A 16738-nucleotide genomic window follows, 5' to 3' on the forward strand; every position below is an offset into this window, starting at 1 on the left:
TAGTTTCAACGATCCAACCGTCAAACTTGTTTGAATATATTTCGAGATCGTATACACCAAAAATTGCAAAAAATAAACATTTAGATATCAAGTAACGGGACAAAACTTTTCGACGGTTATCAACGAAAAATCACGATTTAACGGTTATTTTAACTCCGATTTTGATGATTTTTTATAGCTACACTTCTTGACCCTATATGAATACAATGAATGAACTTGATCTTCAATTTAAAATATTTACACTAGTGGAAACCACAAAATCTTATGTTATACTAAATGAAAGTATGAATAAACTCTTAAGTGTTAGTGAATCTATTGTTTTGATGGGATATGCATTCTACGAAACTAGTTTCAATGATCCAATCGTCAAACATGTTTGTATATGCTTCGAGATCGCATATCCCAAAAATTGCAGAAAACAAACATTCAGAGATCAAGTAACGGGAGAACACTTTTCGACGGTTATCAACAAAAAATCACAATTTAACGGTTATTTTAACTCCGATCTTGATGATTTTTTATAGCTACACTCTTTGACCCTATATGAATACAATGAATGAACTTGATCTTCAATTTAAAATATTCATACTGGTGGATACCATAAAATCTTATGTTATACTTGATGAAAGTATGAATAAACTCTTAAGTGTTAGTGAATCTATTATTTTGATGGGATACGCATTCTACGAAACTAGTTTCAACGATCCAACCGTCAAACTTGTTTGAATATACTTCGAGATAGTATACGCCAAAAATTGCAAAAAAATAAACATTCAGATATCATGTAATAGGACAAAACTTTTCAATGGTTATCAACGAAAAATCACGATTTAATGGTTATTTTAACTCCGATTTTGATGGATTTTTATAGCTACACTCCTTAACCCTATATGAATACAATGAATGAACTTGATCTTCAATTTAAAATATTTACACTAGTGGATACTATAAAATCTTATGTTATACTTAATGAAAGTATGAATAAACTCTAAAGTGTTAGTGAATCTATTATTTTGATGGGATACGCATTTTACGAAACTAGTTTCAACGATCCAACCGTCAAACTTGTTTGAATATACTTCGAGATCGTATACGCCAAAAATTGCAAAAAATAAACATTCAAATATCAAGTAACAGGACAAAACGTTTCGATGGTTATCAACAAAAAATCACGATTTAACAGTTATTTTACCTCCGATTTTGATGATTTTTTATAGCTACACTCCTTGACCCTATATGAATACAATGAATGAACTTGATCTTCAATTTAAAATATTTACACTAGTGGATATCACAAAATCTTATGCTATACTTAATGAAAGTATGAATAAACTTTTAAGTGTTAGTGAATCTATTGTTTTGATGGGATACACATTCTACGAAACTAGTTTCAACGATCCAACCGTCAAACATGTTTGTAAATACTTTGAGATCGCATATGCCAAAAATTGCAAAAAATAAACATTTAAAGATCAAGTAATGGGACAAAACGTTTCGACGGTTATCAACGAAAAATCACAATTTAACGGTTATTTTAACTTCAATTTGGATGATTTTTTACAGTTACACTCCTTAACCTTATTTGAATATAATGAATGAATTCGATTTTCAATTTAAAATATTTACCCTAGTGGATACCACAAAATCTTATGTTATACTTGATGAAATTATAAATAAACTCCAGGTGTTAGTGAATTTATCGTTTTGATGGGATACCGTATACGCATTCTATGAAAATAATTTCAATGATCCAACCGTCAAAGTTGTTTGTATATGCTTCAAGATCGCATACGCCAAAAATCGCAAAAAAAAAAAAAAACATTCAGAGATCAAGTAATGGGACAAAACTTTTCAACGGTTATCAACGAAAAATCACGATTTAACGGTTATTTTAACTCTGATTTTGTTGATTTTTTTACAGCTACACTCCTTGACCCCATATGAATACAATGAATGAATTCGATCTTCAATTTAAAATATTTACACAAGTAGATACCACAAAATCTTATGTCATGATGATCGATGAAAATTGAGGATTTTGTAAATGGAATTACATTCAAGCTTTGAGTTCCATTGGCAAGATTTAAACTTTTAAGAAAAGCTTCACAACCTTGAATATCCTTTTGCATATCCTTGCACATTTAATATTTTGTAATAGACTAGCAGTGTATGGATGTTTGTTTATTAGGCTCTTATTTTCAAGTGTAGATGTAGTACTTAAATGAAAAATGTGCTTTAATGTTTTGAAGTAATATTTATGTGGCAATGTGTGGTATGTGCAAATTTAAGAAAAAAAATACATTTTTCTTAACAGGTCATAGCGGGTCATAACGGGTCGGGTCACTTTACCCGTTGGGTAAAGTGACCCGACCTGTTAAGGATCCGTTAAGATAACAGGTGTGACACGACACGACCCGTTAAGATAACAGGTGTTACACGAAAACGACATGAACACGACAGACACGACCGGTTTGCCAGGCCTATTGATACCCCATATATTCTAGTACTTCATTGTCGTTTCATTGCCCAAAAATACCAAATGCCTTGCGTATATTTTATAACCATAAAGTTTTTTTAAGTCAATTTTGTAAAGTACAACTAGCAGAAATATGATGATTGCAAGCATGAATTCGTTTGAATGTACTTTTAAAATGACTAAAAACGTTTTTAGGGAAAATATTTTTGGGTTCCAAAATCACTTAAAGTGTTATCTAGAAGAAACACAGGTTATGTGTTTTCTCCAGAAAGCATTTTAAGTGCTTTTTCATAATTTACTTGCATCTTTACTAAAGAATAGTTTTAAAAACATTTTCACCAAAAGCGTTTTCAGTCATTTTAAAAACATATCCAAACGAGTTCATAAACTCACAAGTCCAGTTCAATCAAGGTTCCCAAAAAATTACCTCCCCAAACATTCAAATAAATTTTAAATTTGGCGTTTACATGTTTGTATAATTACAGCACAAGATCATATAATACTAGAGTATTTTATAACTGATTAGGTTTGAAATTGAAGGCATTGTCCGTCACACAAAATTAAATTTCTTGCACAGCGATGATTTGAACTACTTTAATATATTAAAGGAAGAATTTGAACTTGTAACGGATAGTACGAACATATATTCTAGAAAAGGCCCAGTCCAAATAGTCATTACTCATTAATCCATATGCCCTATAAGCTACATTAAGCTTTTCGAAATTGTCCCTTGAAATGTTTCTGCATATCAATATTCCAACGGAATTACTATTTTGATATTAACAATTTTATATTATAGGAATTCTGACTTTTGCAATTCCACATGCATGTATGTACTGAAACGATGATGTTAATCCGAGTATATTTTTTTCTCTCCCTGCCCTCCAATTTAAATATACGAAAAGAAATTAGTTTGCTCCAAAAATATCATGTATGTGATAGTTAATTATCTCTATTATTTTATAACAAATGATGTCAGCAAAGAAGAGAATCGAACTCAAAACTGCTCAATAAATTCTCTTAACTTATTGATTATTTCATGTGACTAGCTTTCTGAGGCTCCTTCAGGGGCATGAGCAATCATGTTAAGGACAAGAGGGGGCACGCACACCCCACCCCCTCCCGTTCAAGTGTTTGGGTGGGAGAAAAGTCGTCTAAGGGTATGTTTAAATAGCAATAGGTTTATGTTGCTTGATATATTGAATCAAACTAGGATGAATAATAATCAACTAACTACCACCACCAACACTATCACTCACTCCTCATTCAAAACCACCAAAGGTAGATATAACATAAAAAAGTTTAATTGCAAACTTCGTTCGGTAGCTCACGAATAAGAAACAGATGAAAGAGGAGAATAGTTTACCATAACAATAAAAGTCTCGTTAACCCTCTCTCCTTTCATACGTCTAATAAAAGGTGTTATACATATATGATTTATCTCTTTGTTTACTATAACAATATTGACCTAAAAACAATTAAATAGCACAAAGGGTGGGGGATGTACGCTAACTAAGCACACAATGGGGTATGGGTTGACCAATTGCTCGACAAAACGGCTCACTTAAAAAAAATTGAATTTTTTGGCACTTACTATGTATGGAATTCCACAAGACCTGCATCTGCTAATGCTTAGCTATGCGTCCAGCTGACAAAGGGTACCAATGTTCTACATCTTTAGTACACTATATTCTCTAAACTTTTTAACTTTTTAACTTTTTATATTTACTTTTTTTAATTCAAGTTTATGGGTTAACTAACATGGTTTTACATTTGCATCATAACAACTGCTATATGCAAAATTTGGACCACAAGAAATTGTTGTAGGTAGAAGTACAGAAAATCAACAAAATAAAAGTGGGTCTCAAGTAATGTACCAAGATAAGCTAGTTTTTATTTTTGTTGGGAAGAAGATAAGGTAGCTATCTATAATATCACATTGTTCGCTTTATATATTAATAAATAAAACATGTAAGACCAATGCCTACATGTTCATTGGAAAATGTCATGCATGATAAATGATATGAGTAGATTACAAAGGGAGCTGTTATAGCACAAACATAACGCTTAACTGTAATTTCAGTAAGCTAATCAACCGGCATAAACAACGGAATAAGTGCAGAAGCCGAAATCATTACCCATTTGAATATCGTCTCCTTAAAAATTCCGTATGAGTATACATCTCATGTAAACCAAAAATATTACAATTTACATGCATCTGTTGTAATTGGCTAAAAACATGAGAGACCGAACAGTCTAGCACAAGTCCGTTACCAGTCGTATAGACGAAATACAGGAAAGCAGAGATTAGCAATCAAACGCTAAGCTTGGCGCGGAAATCTGTGCTTACAAGTGGTTCAATAATTTCGTCTAAGCAGGCCATCCGTATCCGTTCAGGTGTCGCGGGATTATCAAGTGGAAACCACTCATTAGACCCTACTTCTGCTCTTGCAGCTATTATGGCGTCTTTGATGGCGAAGAAGACGGCTGATGCCAAGAAAAATGGTGGCTCACCAACAGCTTTAGATGAGTGGATGGCCTTCACATTTGGATGGCCCTGTCAATTAGTAAAGGAAACAACAAACAAGTCAGCAGAAAGAATCATTAACGAACGCTGGGTGGCCGAGTAAATTCGATCTCAATAAATATAATTGTTAAGCAAAGAATTAAAGCTTTTCCAAACAGAAGCTAACTATCCCATCCAATTAACTGACTCAAAAGGAAACCTTGCCTCCACCCAACTAACCATTTTCATAGTTTTTCTATCACTGCATCCCAAAAACACGAAGCACACGAGTTACCACTCAATGGAAGCCTCAAGTAGTTCAAAGGACATTCACCAACCACAAAACCCAAGCTACTTGCTAATGAAAGACAAATTAACCCAAGGACATTCATTGACTTCTAGAACTGCACCCGTAATACTTGTAGACAAATTACCTTCCAGAGTAACCTTTAATTGGATAACATGCTCTTCTAAAGGAATCAGCATACCTTCAGAAGTGAAACGCTGAATTTGAAGGGGACATCATTAATGGAAGGAATCTTGTAACTTCCCGGCCCAGATGTGTAGAGGCAACCGGGTGAGATCCATTTATGAGCAGGATCGCCCCACTTTAGTTCTTCTAGAGCTACCCATCCCAAACCTTGTACAAATGCTCCTTCAATCTGCATAAGAAACATAATATTTATTGTGGCCGAATTGAAATAAATCACCAAGTTCAACCGCCCCCTCCCCCATTTCGTAAACAAGACTAGAAAAACAGCAAGATTGGAAGTCTGAAACTAGATCGGGATCCAGGACTACACATTCTGACAAGAATCAATCTCTCTTTCACTCTAACGTATTTGTATTTATGTGTCTATGTATATCTATATTTATGCAACATTTAGCATCAGTTCTAGCCCGATCTATTCCTATTGAAACAAAGCATACCCCAACACAGGATTACTAAACATAACTTAAGAATACCAGATGCAGTTCTGTTCATGAAATATAGCCCGTTGCAAGTTTGCAACATAGAGATCCCTAAAAAAAGGGCTTCAGTAAGCATTGTTTGAGATAGTGCTAAACTTTCCATATCTTGAGGATCTTTACTGATAAATTAAATAATGATACTAAAAAGAAAAATGGAGAAAGAAAAAACACCTGCCCAACATCAATTGCGGGGTTGAGAGAGTAACCAAGATCCAAGAATATGTTAGCCGCTCTAGTGTGAAAATCTCCAGTCAATGTATCAATTTCAACCTCAGCAAAAGCAGCCCCATATGTGAAGTAGTTGAATGGGTTCCCTTTACCAGTTGTCCAATCAAAGCCGATTTCCGGTGTAATGTAAAACCCATGAGCAGAAAGATCTATCCGTTCCACATAGCATGCACTTGCCAGCTGACAATAATTATGAAACACGAAGCTAACATAAGTTTTGTACCATTAGAAATTCTCAGTGCAAAATGCTCACATAAGAGTCCATGTATGGTTTAGGGTTCAGGATTCAGGGGAGGAAAATGTTCGCAGAAGTTTGTGACTGATAAAATATTATAGATCACCCTAAGGTATTAGCAATTAATAACCCATGCAACAAAAACTTTATCTTGGAACATTTAAATCTTACTGACCGTCATTTTCAGTTTATTTTTGGATATATAATTGATGGCCTAACAATTTTATTGATTTACTTCTAATCATGCACAATGTTTTTCTCCTCTTTTTTGCGTTGGGATTATAATTAACTTCTTTGTTTTGGAACGCTCCTGGTGAGTAAATGCCAAAGCATCCTAAATGCTACAGTCATTTGCTCCTCATGAGAACGAAGGATATAAACTTGTATGAAAGACACGATTACCAAATTATGGAACAGTATTTGGAAACTATGAGAGAAAGAGTACCTCGGCAAAAGAGCTGAAATTTTGCTGTGAAGCAATAGGCTTCATACGTGCCTTAATTTTCTCACATGCATCTATAACTGCAGCTCCATACATGTCAGAACTTGCAGAAGCTGCTGTTGGCGATGCATTAGGAACCTAGTTTATTAATCCAACAAAATACGAGCATGGGGATCATCAGCTTTGTAGGGCATATATAAAAAATAAAACAGCAGAAACGGAAGGGAATATAAACCAGTTATTCACACCTATTAATTTGTTAAAATATTTATTTCAAAAGCCATTCAATCTTAAGTGCTACAGAGAATTACAGGCTCTAATTCGTACACACATTCTCGTAAATTTTACTATTATCAAACACATTTCAACATCAACTGCAGAAACAGCACTCTAGCAACTTCCTTGATATAATAATGCATAAACTTGTGGAGAATGTGGAATCCTACATAGGGAGTTATGAGCCTTACTACATATTAATCTATAAAGTCCTGACACTCTCCATCCGTTGCAATTGGTTGAATTGGATCGTCTAATTCTGACAAAGCTTAAGAGTCCCTTTAGGACAATCACAGGTATCCTAAAGAACCATAAAACAGCAGAAATGGGAACGACCCCTTGCCTTTAGGCAGCAATAAGAGATCCAAAGTGGGCACAAGGTTTCCATTCCATATGACATATATAATAAATTGATACATCTATTACATTATCTTTAGCTTGGATGAATAAACGAGGTGCAAAATCTAACCGCCAAACCAAAGTTCCCCATAAGGAAATGGAACACTGTCAATTACCTTGTCAGTACTTGTCTCCGAAATAAAGACAGAACCGAGAGGGATATTGAAGGAGGAAGCAGCGACCTGAGCAACTTTTGTATGTAAACCTTGCCCCATCTCTACACCTCCATGTGTGACTAAAACAGTTCCGTCTGTGTAGACATGAACAAGAGCACCTGCCTAAGAGTCATTTAAGAACGCCTAATCAGGATTCTAATAGCATGATTGCATAGCGTATAGAAATGAAAATCAATTATAGGCAAAAGATTGGATAGGGTGTTGGTTCTACCCATGCACCCCGGGTTCGAAACTCCTCCCTTCCCTAATTATTATAATATGTTCAAACCCTCCCCACTCCCCTTATAAAATTGTTCTAAAAAATAAGATAGTAAAATATCCTTTTGTCCAACCTGTATTTTTCTAACAGTTTTATAGCCAAAAAAACATGGCTTATGAAAACTTACCTGGTTCATAAGCTTTGACGTAAAGGCTATGCCAAATTTTGTTGGAACCATGGCAATACCACGCTTCCGCCACCGATTTTGAATATTAAATTGGTCAACTTCGTAGCGAGCCTTTGAAAATTCACAAGACGACTTCAGTTGATTCCAGAGCGGACCCAATGTGCAGTGTTTAAGTTGTTGACCATAATGTAATATTGATCCTTCACCTTGAAAATTAATTTCCTGAAACAAATTTATATAACAAGCTCAAATTAAGAGGAATGTGGTGCTTATGAACTGAAGGTGCAACTGCAACATAAGGAATACAAGATAATAAAATTTCTTAACGTACTTTTATCTCTTCTGGGCTTTTTTTGAGTTCTGCAGCAATCCTCTGAATCCAATTTTCCGCAATAATCATACCTTGAGGACCACCAAATCCTCGAAAAGCAGTGTTACTTGGAAAGTTAGTGAAGCAAACCCTTCCTACAATCCTCACATTTGGAATCTCATAGACGTTATCTGAGTGAAACATAGCACGTTCAAGTACGGAAACAGACAAATCTAGCGAATTTCCAGCATTATTGTAGATTTCAAGATCCAGTGCCACCACCTTGCCGTCATTTGTAAATCCAACCTGTGTAAAAAGCATATATGAAATCAATACTTTTCTTTCATTCTATCACATGTGATGTAACTTCAACAAAGAAAAAAATGAAATCCAACTAAACAATAATAGCTTAATTGACCTAAACCCTAAACCTAAACCTTCTCCCTCTTCTTCTCCATTTTTTTCCTTGAATTAAAGAAGTCTTTCATATTTCTCTTCGCCTAATCGAAGTTAAATCAGGTAATAGAATTTTGTACATGGTAAATGAACCATAGAAGGGGCCAAATTGTTACTGCTTGATACTAAAGTCCCACTGTGTATTTTGTGGCATGAATAGTCTTTTCTTAATTTCTTTTATATAGCAGTGCTTGTCCGTTGTCACTTATTTGACAAAAGAAAAAGGAACCAACAATTTGAACAAACGAAAAAGAGGTACTGCTAACATCAGATTGTAAAACCTATGAGCAGGACATAAATGTGGTGATCCAACAGAAAATACAATTACAGTAACAGAAGTAAACCTTGTACTTTCCGAGAAAGCTATGGCGTTGTCCAGTTATCATCATATCTGTATCACGGTCTAATGTAATTTTAACTGGACGATTTAACAGATATGCTGGAACCGCGGCTGCAGCAGCAATGAAAGCTGACCTAGTCTCCTTGCCGCCAAAACCACCACCAATGCGCTTAGTTTTACAAACGACTTTCGACATTGGAAGACCAAGAACATGAGAAACGTATTTCTGGTGCTTCTGAGGGGCCTGCAGATTGATGATTTCGTTTTACATTGCATTAGAAAATTAAGTACTAAAATAAAGTCATAGACATTCAATTGACACTGGTCCCAACAAACTTTTTCCAATCATCACATAAATACTTGTAATACATACAACCAGTACTTAGGAACAATAGTAATTGAAGAAAGGGGGGAGGGAGAGAGAGGTAATGTGTCTATGCACCAATATTAAAAGAAGCGACTGGAAAGCTAAGTATGGAGCGTTAAAACGCTACCAAAGTAACTGGGAAAATAGAAAGGTCCAGCAAATCTTTCAAGAGTTTTGGGAGGAGGTTAAGGTGGCTAAGTGTAAGGTTATTCCACCAGGGTATTCAACTTAAAAGCTGAATCACACTAGCATCAGTCTTAGACCCGATGAACATGATACAATTTGGCTAATTAGTCTATGCAATGTTGCAACTCAAATCATCTCCAAGGTATCATCCAATAGGTTGAATGGGATCGGCGGTACTATAACTTCAATGCACATATCTGCTAGTTCAGAAAATAAATATGGTTGTATCAAGAAGAGGTCAATTTCCACTAGTCAACTATGTTCTTGAGCATCTCCTCATGAAGAAAGGGACGCTCTAGCTGCTTGGCTAGAGATGGGAAGGGTGGATCGATTTGGGAAATATTGGGCTTGCAGGTTAACTTTGGAACCCAAAAGTGCCTGCTTCAACGATATCAAGGATAGAGTGGGTTTTAGGGACAGCAGAAAGGGCACTGGGTTTTAGGGAGCTATTCTGCTGTAATTCTGAATTAATTGCCCAGCCGGGAGCATCACATACTTACCCAAGTGGGGGAAGGATGTCAAACATGTGGCTAATGTAATTGACCCATTCACTCGACGCTTTGCAGTATTCAATGGAAGACGAGAAATGTTGAGCTATGCTTTGTCAATATGAGGATCAAGCGCTTTTAAAAGCGCCCTTGAGTAAAACAGGATGTCCTCTTTTTCATAAGAAATAAAACCTTATCAAAAGAGGAAAAAGGTACAACTTAAGACTCCCATTTCCGTCATATCTAAATTGGTTGAAGAAGCAATTCTTTCAGGGGGTTTCTAACATACCTGAGTGGATGAGATCATATGAACTTCATTGCCACCATCCACTGTCCATACCACACTGCTATTTGGCTCCAAATAGAAGTGTTCCTGTCCGCCGACTCGAACTTCCCCCTCTATGACATGGTCACATTGACTTGATTGAAAGCAAATATCCACATCCCCTTTCCTAAAACACCTCTCCGTATTCGGATGGAAACTTTTGGCATCAATGGCATCCTGTATTGATAAGATGGCTGGTAGCTCTTCATACTCAACATGAACCTTCCTCGCTGCTAGTTTTGCATTCTCATGTGTATCAGCAACTACCACTCCTATAACCTGCATAAAATGTTGAATAACACCAAGGATAAATTCCTAAAAGGGTTGCATAGCACCAAATGTACCACGCAAGAAAAAATCCTACATAGCCTTGGATTCATGCAGGAGAGAGAGAGAGTGAGAGAAAGAGAGAGAGAGAGAGCGAGAGAGAGAGATTTTAACCATCATACCTGACCTACACAAGTGACAAATTCTGAAGCAAATAGTTCCTCGTCTTCAACAACTGGTCCAATGTTATTATCAGCTGGAACGTTCTTTGCTAAATATATGCCTGCAAACCCAGGTGATAACTTTGCTCCAGAATCATCGATTGAACATATACGAGCGTGAGGCTTTCTGCTGAGTATTAAAGCAGCGTGTAAACAATTAGGAGGCAATGGTGTGTCATCAGCATATTCCGCTTCTCCTGTAACCTGGTAGAAATTATCGTATCAATACCAACACCATACTGCTACTCTCTACGAGAAAAATTTCATGTACCGTGCACAGATTTATACCGATTTCCAAATAAAAAGGACCTTCACGCCATTTAATTTCACATTAGCAATACATAAAATAATTGCGCCGTCCAACTCTCAAATGTTAATTACAAACTTCGGTAGTATAGGCCCAAAACAATACAAATTTGAATAACTGGTATATCAAAAAAATTAAAAAACAGTTTGCCAGTATATCCAAGAATATACCTGAAGTCTTGCTGATAAATGAACCTCGGGAGACCCAACAGCTGTCCCACGTTTTATAAGTTCATAATCTTGAAATCCTATAACAGGTGGCCGGTGAAACGATTGTACAGCAGAAAGATGAGATAATGGTACACTCTCTTTAATGCATTGCTTCCCTTCCATTTGATGAGAAACCCAAAGAAAAAATTTGAAGAAAAAGCTAACACTCAATGATCTACGAAACTCCACCATTCCACCAGGAGCATCATCCTTGAGCAATACATCTTCTTGCAGGACTTTCAAGGCACCCTGCAACATCTCCTGGTTCCAACTCTTCCCAATGAGAAAATTTTTCGTTCTTTTTGCAGAAAGAGAGAGTGGAGCAACTCCACCATAAGCAATGGACGCATCAGACACAACCCAGCCATCTCTGTCCTCCAGATGAACACGAATCCCAGCATTCACAATTGCAATATCATCGTCCCTTCTGTGAGCTTGCTTATACTCTTTCACATACTCGAAGGACCTAGTCCAAGGTAAAAATACAGAGAGTAAAATTTCACCACTGGCCAGATCCACCTTTCGGTAACCCAAGAAAAAGTTCTCCGCCAGTGTCATTCTAATATTCCCTTTGCAATCAATAATCTGAAATTTCGCTCTAGAGGCCATCCAAAGAGGGTTCAAGTCTGATATTGGACTGGCTGTACAGATATTTCCACCCACAGACGCAACATTTCTTATCTGCACCCCAGCAAACCATTTTAATTGTTCAACAAAGGCCTTACAAGCAGAAGTTTCATGAGCTGCGCGTTCTGTTATGACCGTTCTTAGAACTTTAAGTAGTTCAGAAAGTCTTACTGCTGAACCTATCTCTATGCCATCATCCTTCACAGTCAATTTACTGAGTTCAGGTACATTTGTAACGAAAATCAAAACCTTATATTGAATTTTTTTCAACCTCATTTCAATTCCCACCTCAGTATTGCCTACCAATAATTTTGCATCAGGGTATTTTTCCTTCAATCCTAGCACTTGTTTAAGACTCAACGGTTGGAACCACTTTAATCCACCAAAACCAGTCAAACTCAAATAAGTCGATTTTCTCAATAATAGCTCAGGAGGAAAAATAAACTCCTTGTCTGTGTATGTGCTTCCATCAATTTCACTGTACGAGACAGGTGCATACCTCTCACCATGAGTACCACTTTCATGAGTGGTGCATGAACTTTCACTTTTCAATCCACATGAACAGGGCTTTCCAGTCGAAGGGCACACAAACTCACCTCCTTCGGAGCTTAGTGAAGATGTATTAATGTATGGTGTATCATTTGTTTTGGCAAAGACACGAAAAGCATCAACAATTGGCCTGTAACCTGTGCATCTACACAAATTTCCTGCAAGACATTCTTCAATCTGCTCCTCATTAGGTGGTTTCTGACTTGACCTTAACAAGGCATAGATGGACATAATAAAACCGGGGGTGCAATATCCACATTGTGAACCATGAGATCGTGCCAATGATTCCTAAATAACATGAAAGAAAATAGGCATAGGTTAGAATCTCAATTAGGCAGGTTACGTACTTTAATGGAGGTTCCATACTCCAGACTCCTCCGCCCAGGATCCTCCCCAATCTCAAGAAAAGCAATTCAGTATAACACAGTTGTTGGATAAAACATATCATGTTTCCACGATTGAGATATCATCTCTTTCGCCCGAGAAAGAGTGACTAAATCAGAAAAAAAATCTGGAGCATGAAATGGCCAATCAACTTATCGATCTAGTGGTATATATCAGCATACAGGATGAATTCCTATCTTATGCAACACAATTACAGCTAGGAATTCTTAAAGCACATTTTGGTACTGCTTACGCTGAGTGTTTGTATTTTTTCTGTGCTACTTCTATCAATGTTTCAAAACTGTATGGGATTCCAACTTTACAACTTTTGTGAGACTGTACACAATCGTGAGTGCGACCAAAGTGATTTTTAAGCCTACAAACACCTTCCATGAATTGTTGATTACAGAATATGCTAAGTGATGTAAGCCTACAAATGCCCTCACCCACTTGGGGATTACAAAATATGTACCTTAAGTTTCCTTTTTCTCCCTCCAATTTCTTTTGCATGCTTCCAATCAAACTCCCTCCTATTCATGGCTGATTACTGAAATAATCCCCAGCAAGAGCACTTTGGAGTTGTTCACCAAAACAAAGTCCACCATGCAGGGGAATGGACGAAGAAATAAATGGCAGAACTTACAAAATGCAGGCCAACAGGGGAATGTATCCTTACAGCAACTCGGTTGCAGGATGCACCTTCGAGCTACTGAGTATCCCATCTATGGGGGTTGTGTGTTAAGGGCTGGGCGTTTATTAGGTTTTGGAGTGACCTGGAGGGATCTAGACTTAGCAGCAGCTAGGAATTTGATTTTCTACAAAATAATAAAGAATTGAAATCAAAACCCCAGCTCAAATGTCGTTGTTTGACCTTGGTGAAACAAATCACGTGCCCATGAAGCTTAATCCTCTTCGCAATTTAACTAAACAGAGGAATGCCTTAGGTGTTCCTCAAGGGTCCCCTTGATTTCACGTTGCAGATCCATGGTACACAGTAAGAGATAGCGTCTCTCTACCTAAACAACTCATGCCTCATGTATGAAACAAGAGATCCTACCGGCTAAACTAGGTAATGTATGCAGTATCATTCCGATTAACTTAAAAGTAATAACGGATACAAGGAGCAAAAAGAAAGGAAGCATATATTACTTGAATTGGGTGCAAGCCCTGCTTGTGGCTCCCTAGTCCTTCCACAGTAATTACATGCATCCCTTCTACAGAATACAAAGGAGCCAAGCATGCATTGACGGCATAGTGGCTGCAAAATGATTTTACAAAAGAAAATAAACAAAATATTTTTGGTTTGATCCGAATGTATGTGAGCGAATGTATATTTAAGAGAAGGGGAGACTCACAAACTTTTCTTCAGTTCTTTGTCGTAATGCGAAACCATAACAGTGCAAGCACCACAACCACCTTCACCACAGCCAAGCTTTGTCCCCGTCAAACCTATATCTGTATTGTCGAAAAGGCCATCGAACCTAATTAGGTGTTTTTTGACATAAAGAACCAAAGTGGACAACAAAATCTGGAAGAAATCAGCAATTAAGAATGTAAAAGATGCAGCGCAAAAAATATTGACCATTATGACATTTATGACATTTATTAACAGCAATCAGCTCTGTAGTTCAAGAATACTCTTCGCTCTTATATAAAAGAAACTACTACACAAGGGACAAGGCAATCCCTAAACCACGCCCGAGTTCCAAACTAAAGAACGACAAAGCAGAAGACACCAAATGATAACAAAACAAAAGAACAAACTAATACACAACCTTAAAACATGATTAAATGAAGTCCATAAGAATGTCCAGAAACAAAGTATGTACTACAAACGGTCTGCATGCATCATCCCGCCTAGCGGCCTAAAAATTTCCTATTACTCTCCATCCAAACAACCCAAAATATCTCCAAGATAGTCCATCTTCAATGCATCATTCCCCCTTCCTCCCTTGGATAAAACTTAGGCTTCTCACAAAGTAATGCATTAAAAGATTCCGGGGTTGCCCAAACTCAACTCCCCAATCATCCACAAACAGTAGGCATCAGGATCAACGGAGCATTAAGCAATCTAAATATTCGGCATCCATTGACCTTCCAAACTGCGCGAGAGGGGCGAAAACAGAACTGGACTAGTCTACCAGAAGAACCATCCAGTGATTTCCACGAATACTCATCCATCAGTGAACTCTCCAATTCCAAAGAGATTGAAGTTTCTTAAGAGAAACCAAAATCTCAAGACAAAGGAAAGGACCAAAGACAACGAAAGACACAAACACAACTAGGAATACAAGAATTATGGCATCTTGTAACAACAACAAAACAAACTAAACAGATTACAAGACCAAACTAATCTGAATTTTTTCTCTTCCCACTTTTCCTGGCAATCAAACAAACAAAACTAGCAAAACCAAGTTGCAATTACAATTAAATAGATAAAAAGAAATGATCAAAAAAGCCATACCTCTGAGATACTCGAGAAGGGTCAAATGGGCCAACCCGTCAGGTAAAACTCTACGAACTCCATTGACATACAGTATGGCCTCCTTTGAGTCCTCCCCCGATTGTTCCAGCCCCTCCTCTTCCTTCTTCAACGATCCCATAATATTGTTTTATGTGTTTTTTCAATTCCTCAGAACCCAATTAACTTCAATCTATGTAGTTTCTTTGTATGTGAGAGACAGAGACAGAGAGAGAACTGGGGGAGAAAAAGATGAAATGAAACAGTAGAGACAGAGGAATCAAGGATCCGTGTTCAGATTCGGTAAGTGTTATACCGCACGCAAGCAGTATGCCGGTGTGTGCTTCAATTTCTGCAATTTTTTTATTTTTTTCAAATGATAATTTTGTTATTAAATTAAATGTTAGATTAATCATTAACAAAGTTAAAATTCATGCAAACTTAACATATTTCCACTATTATAATAAATGACCATTTATTTGTGCAATTTTTTTCTCACTCCTCCTTTTCTTTTTCTTTTTCATTGGGATAAAAATAGAATAACATTTAGTCAAAAAGTATGATTTTGACTTAAAAAAACAAAGATTAATGCACAAGTACACACTACAGTAAGTAACTCAATCTTGAAAGAAAAGTACAAAAAACAGAACTACGGAAACTAAAAGGTGTAAGTAGGATCTATCATGTTTCTAAAAAAAAATGTTTGTTTAAAGTATAATAATTAGTGCTCATTTAATTTATTTAATAAAATTTTCAAATAACAAGTATATTTTCACATATTTTATAAAATTACAATCATTGTCCTTATATTATTATATTTGACAATTATTATATCATTTTTAATCATTTAATATATTCACAGCAATTTATATAAAAGTTTACCAAACACTATTACCAAACACTCAACAACTTTATTTCACAACACAGCAAAAGCAATTTTTTTAAAAAAGCACAGCAATACCCAACTAGCCTGTAGTCAATTTAGATTTCAAATGATTTTAATAGATTTTTTTTAAATGACAAATTTCAAAAAAATTTAATAGGTTTTACAATTTTATATGAATTTTGACAGATTTATATAAACTTCTATGAATTTGTATAGACTTCTCTCATGAATTTCTTAGAATTTAGTTGACTTCTAAACT

General features: G+C 36.3%; 1 protein-coding gene across 3 annotated transcripts; it reads right to left on the reverse strand.

The window, feature by feature from the left end:
- Positions 1–4589: 4589 nt before the first annotated feature.
- LOC137741599 (xanthine dehydrogenase 1-like) lies at positions 4590–15903 on the reverse strand. Of its 3 annotated transcripts, XM_068481291.1 has the most exons (14): positions 15597–15903; positions 14488–14587; positions 14282–14390; positions 11534–13036; positions 11018–11260; positions 10533–10847; positions 9207–9446; positions 8428–8712; positions 8097–8318; positions 7651–7812; positions 6863–6997; positions 6126–6362; positions 5471–5644; positions 4590–5033 (listed from the first exon to the last, which is right to left on the reverse strand). In XM_068481291.1, exons 1-14 carry the CDS (start codon positions 15733–15735, stop codon positions 4791–4793), a joined length of 4107 nt encoding a protein of 1368 aa, XP_068337392.1. In that variant the 5' UTR covers positions 15736–15903; the 3' UTR covers positions 4590–4790. The 3 variants fall into 3 exon arrangements, with proteins under 3 accessions (XP_068337392.1, XP_068337395.1, XP_068337393.1); XM_068481294.1 differs by lacking the exons at positions 14282–14390; positions 14488–14587; positions 15597–15903 and adding exons at positions 13605–13703; positions 13776–14202; XM_068481292.1 differs by lacking the exons at positions 14282–14390; positions 14488–14587; positions 15597–15903 and adding an exon at positions 13605–14202.
- Positions 15904–16738: the final 835 nt, after the last annotated feature.

Source organism: Pyrus communis, chromosome 8 (genome assembly GCF_963583255.1).
Source record: "Pyrus communis chromosome 8, drPyrComm1.1, whole genome shotgun sequence".
NCBI classification, from domain to species: Eukaryota; Viridiplantae; Streptophyta; class Magnoliopsida; order Rosales; family Rosaceae; genus Pyrus; species Pyrus communis.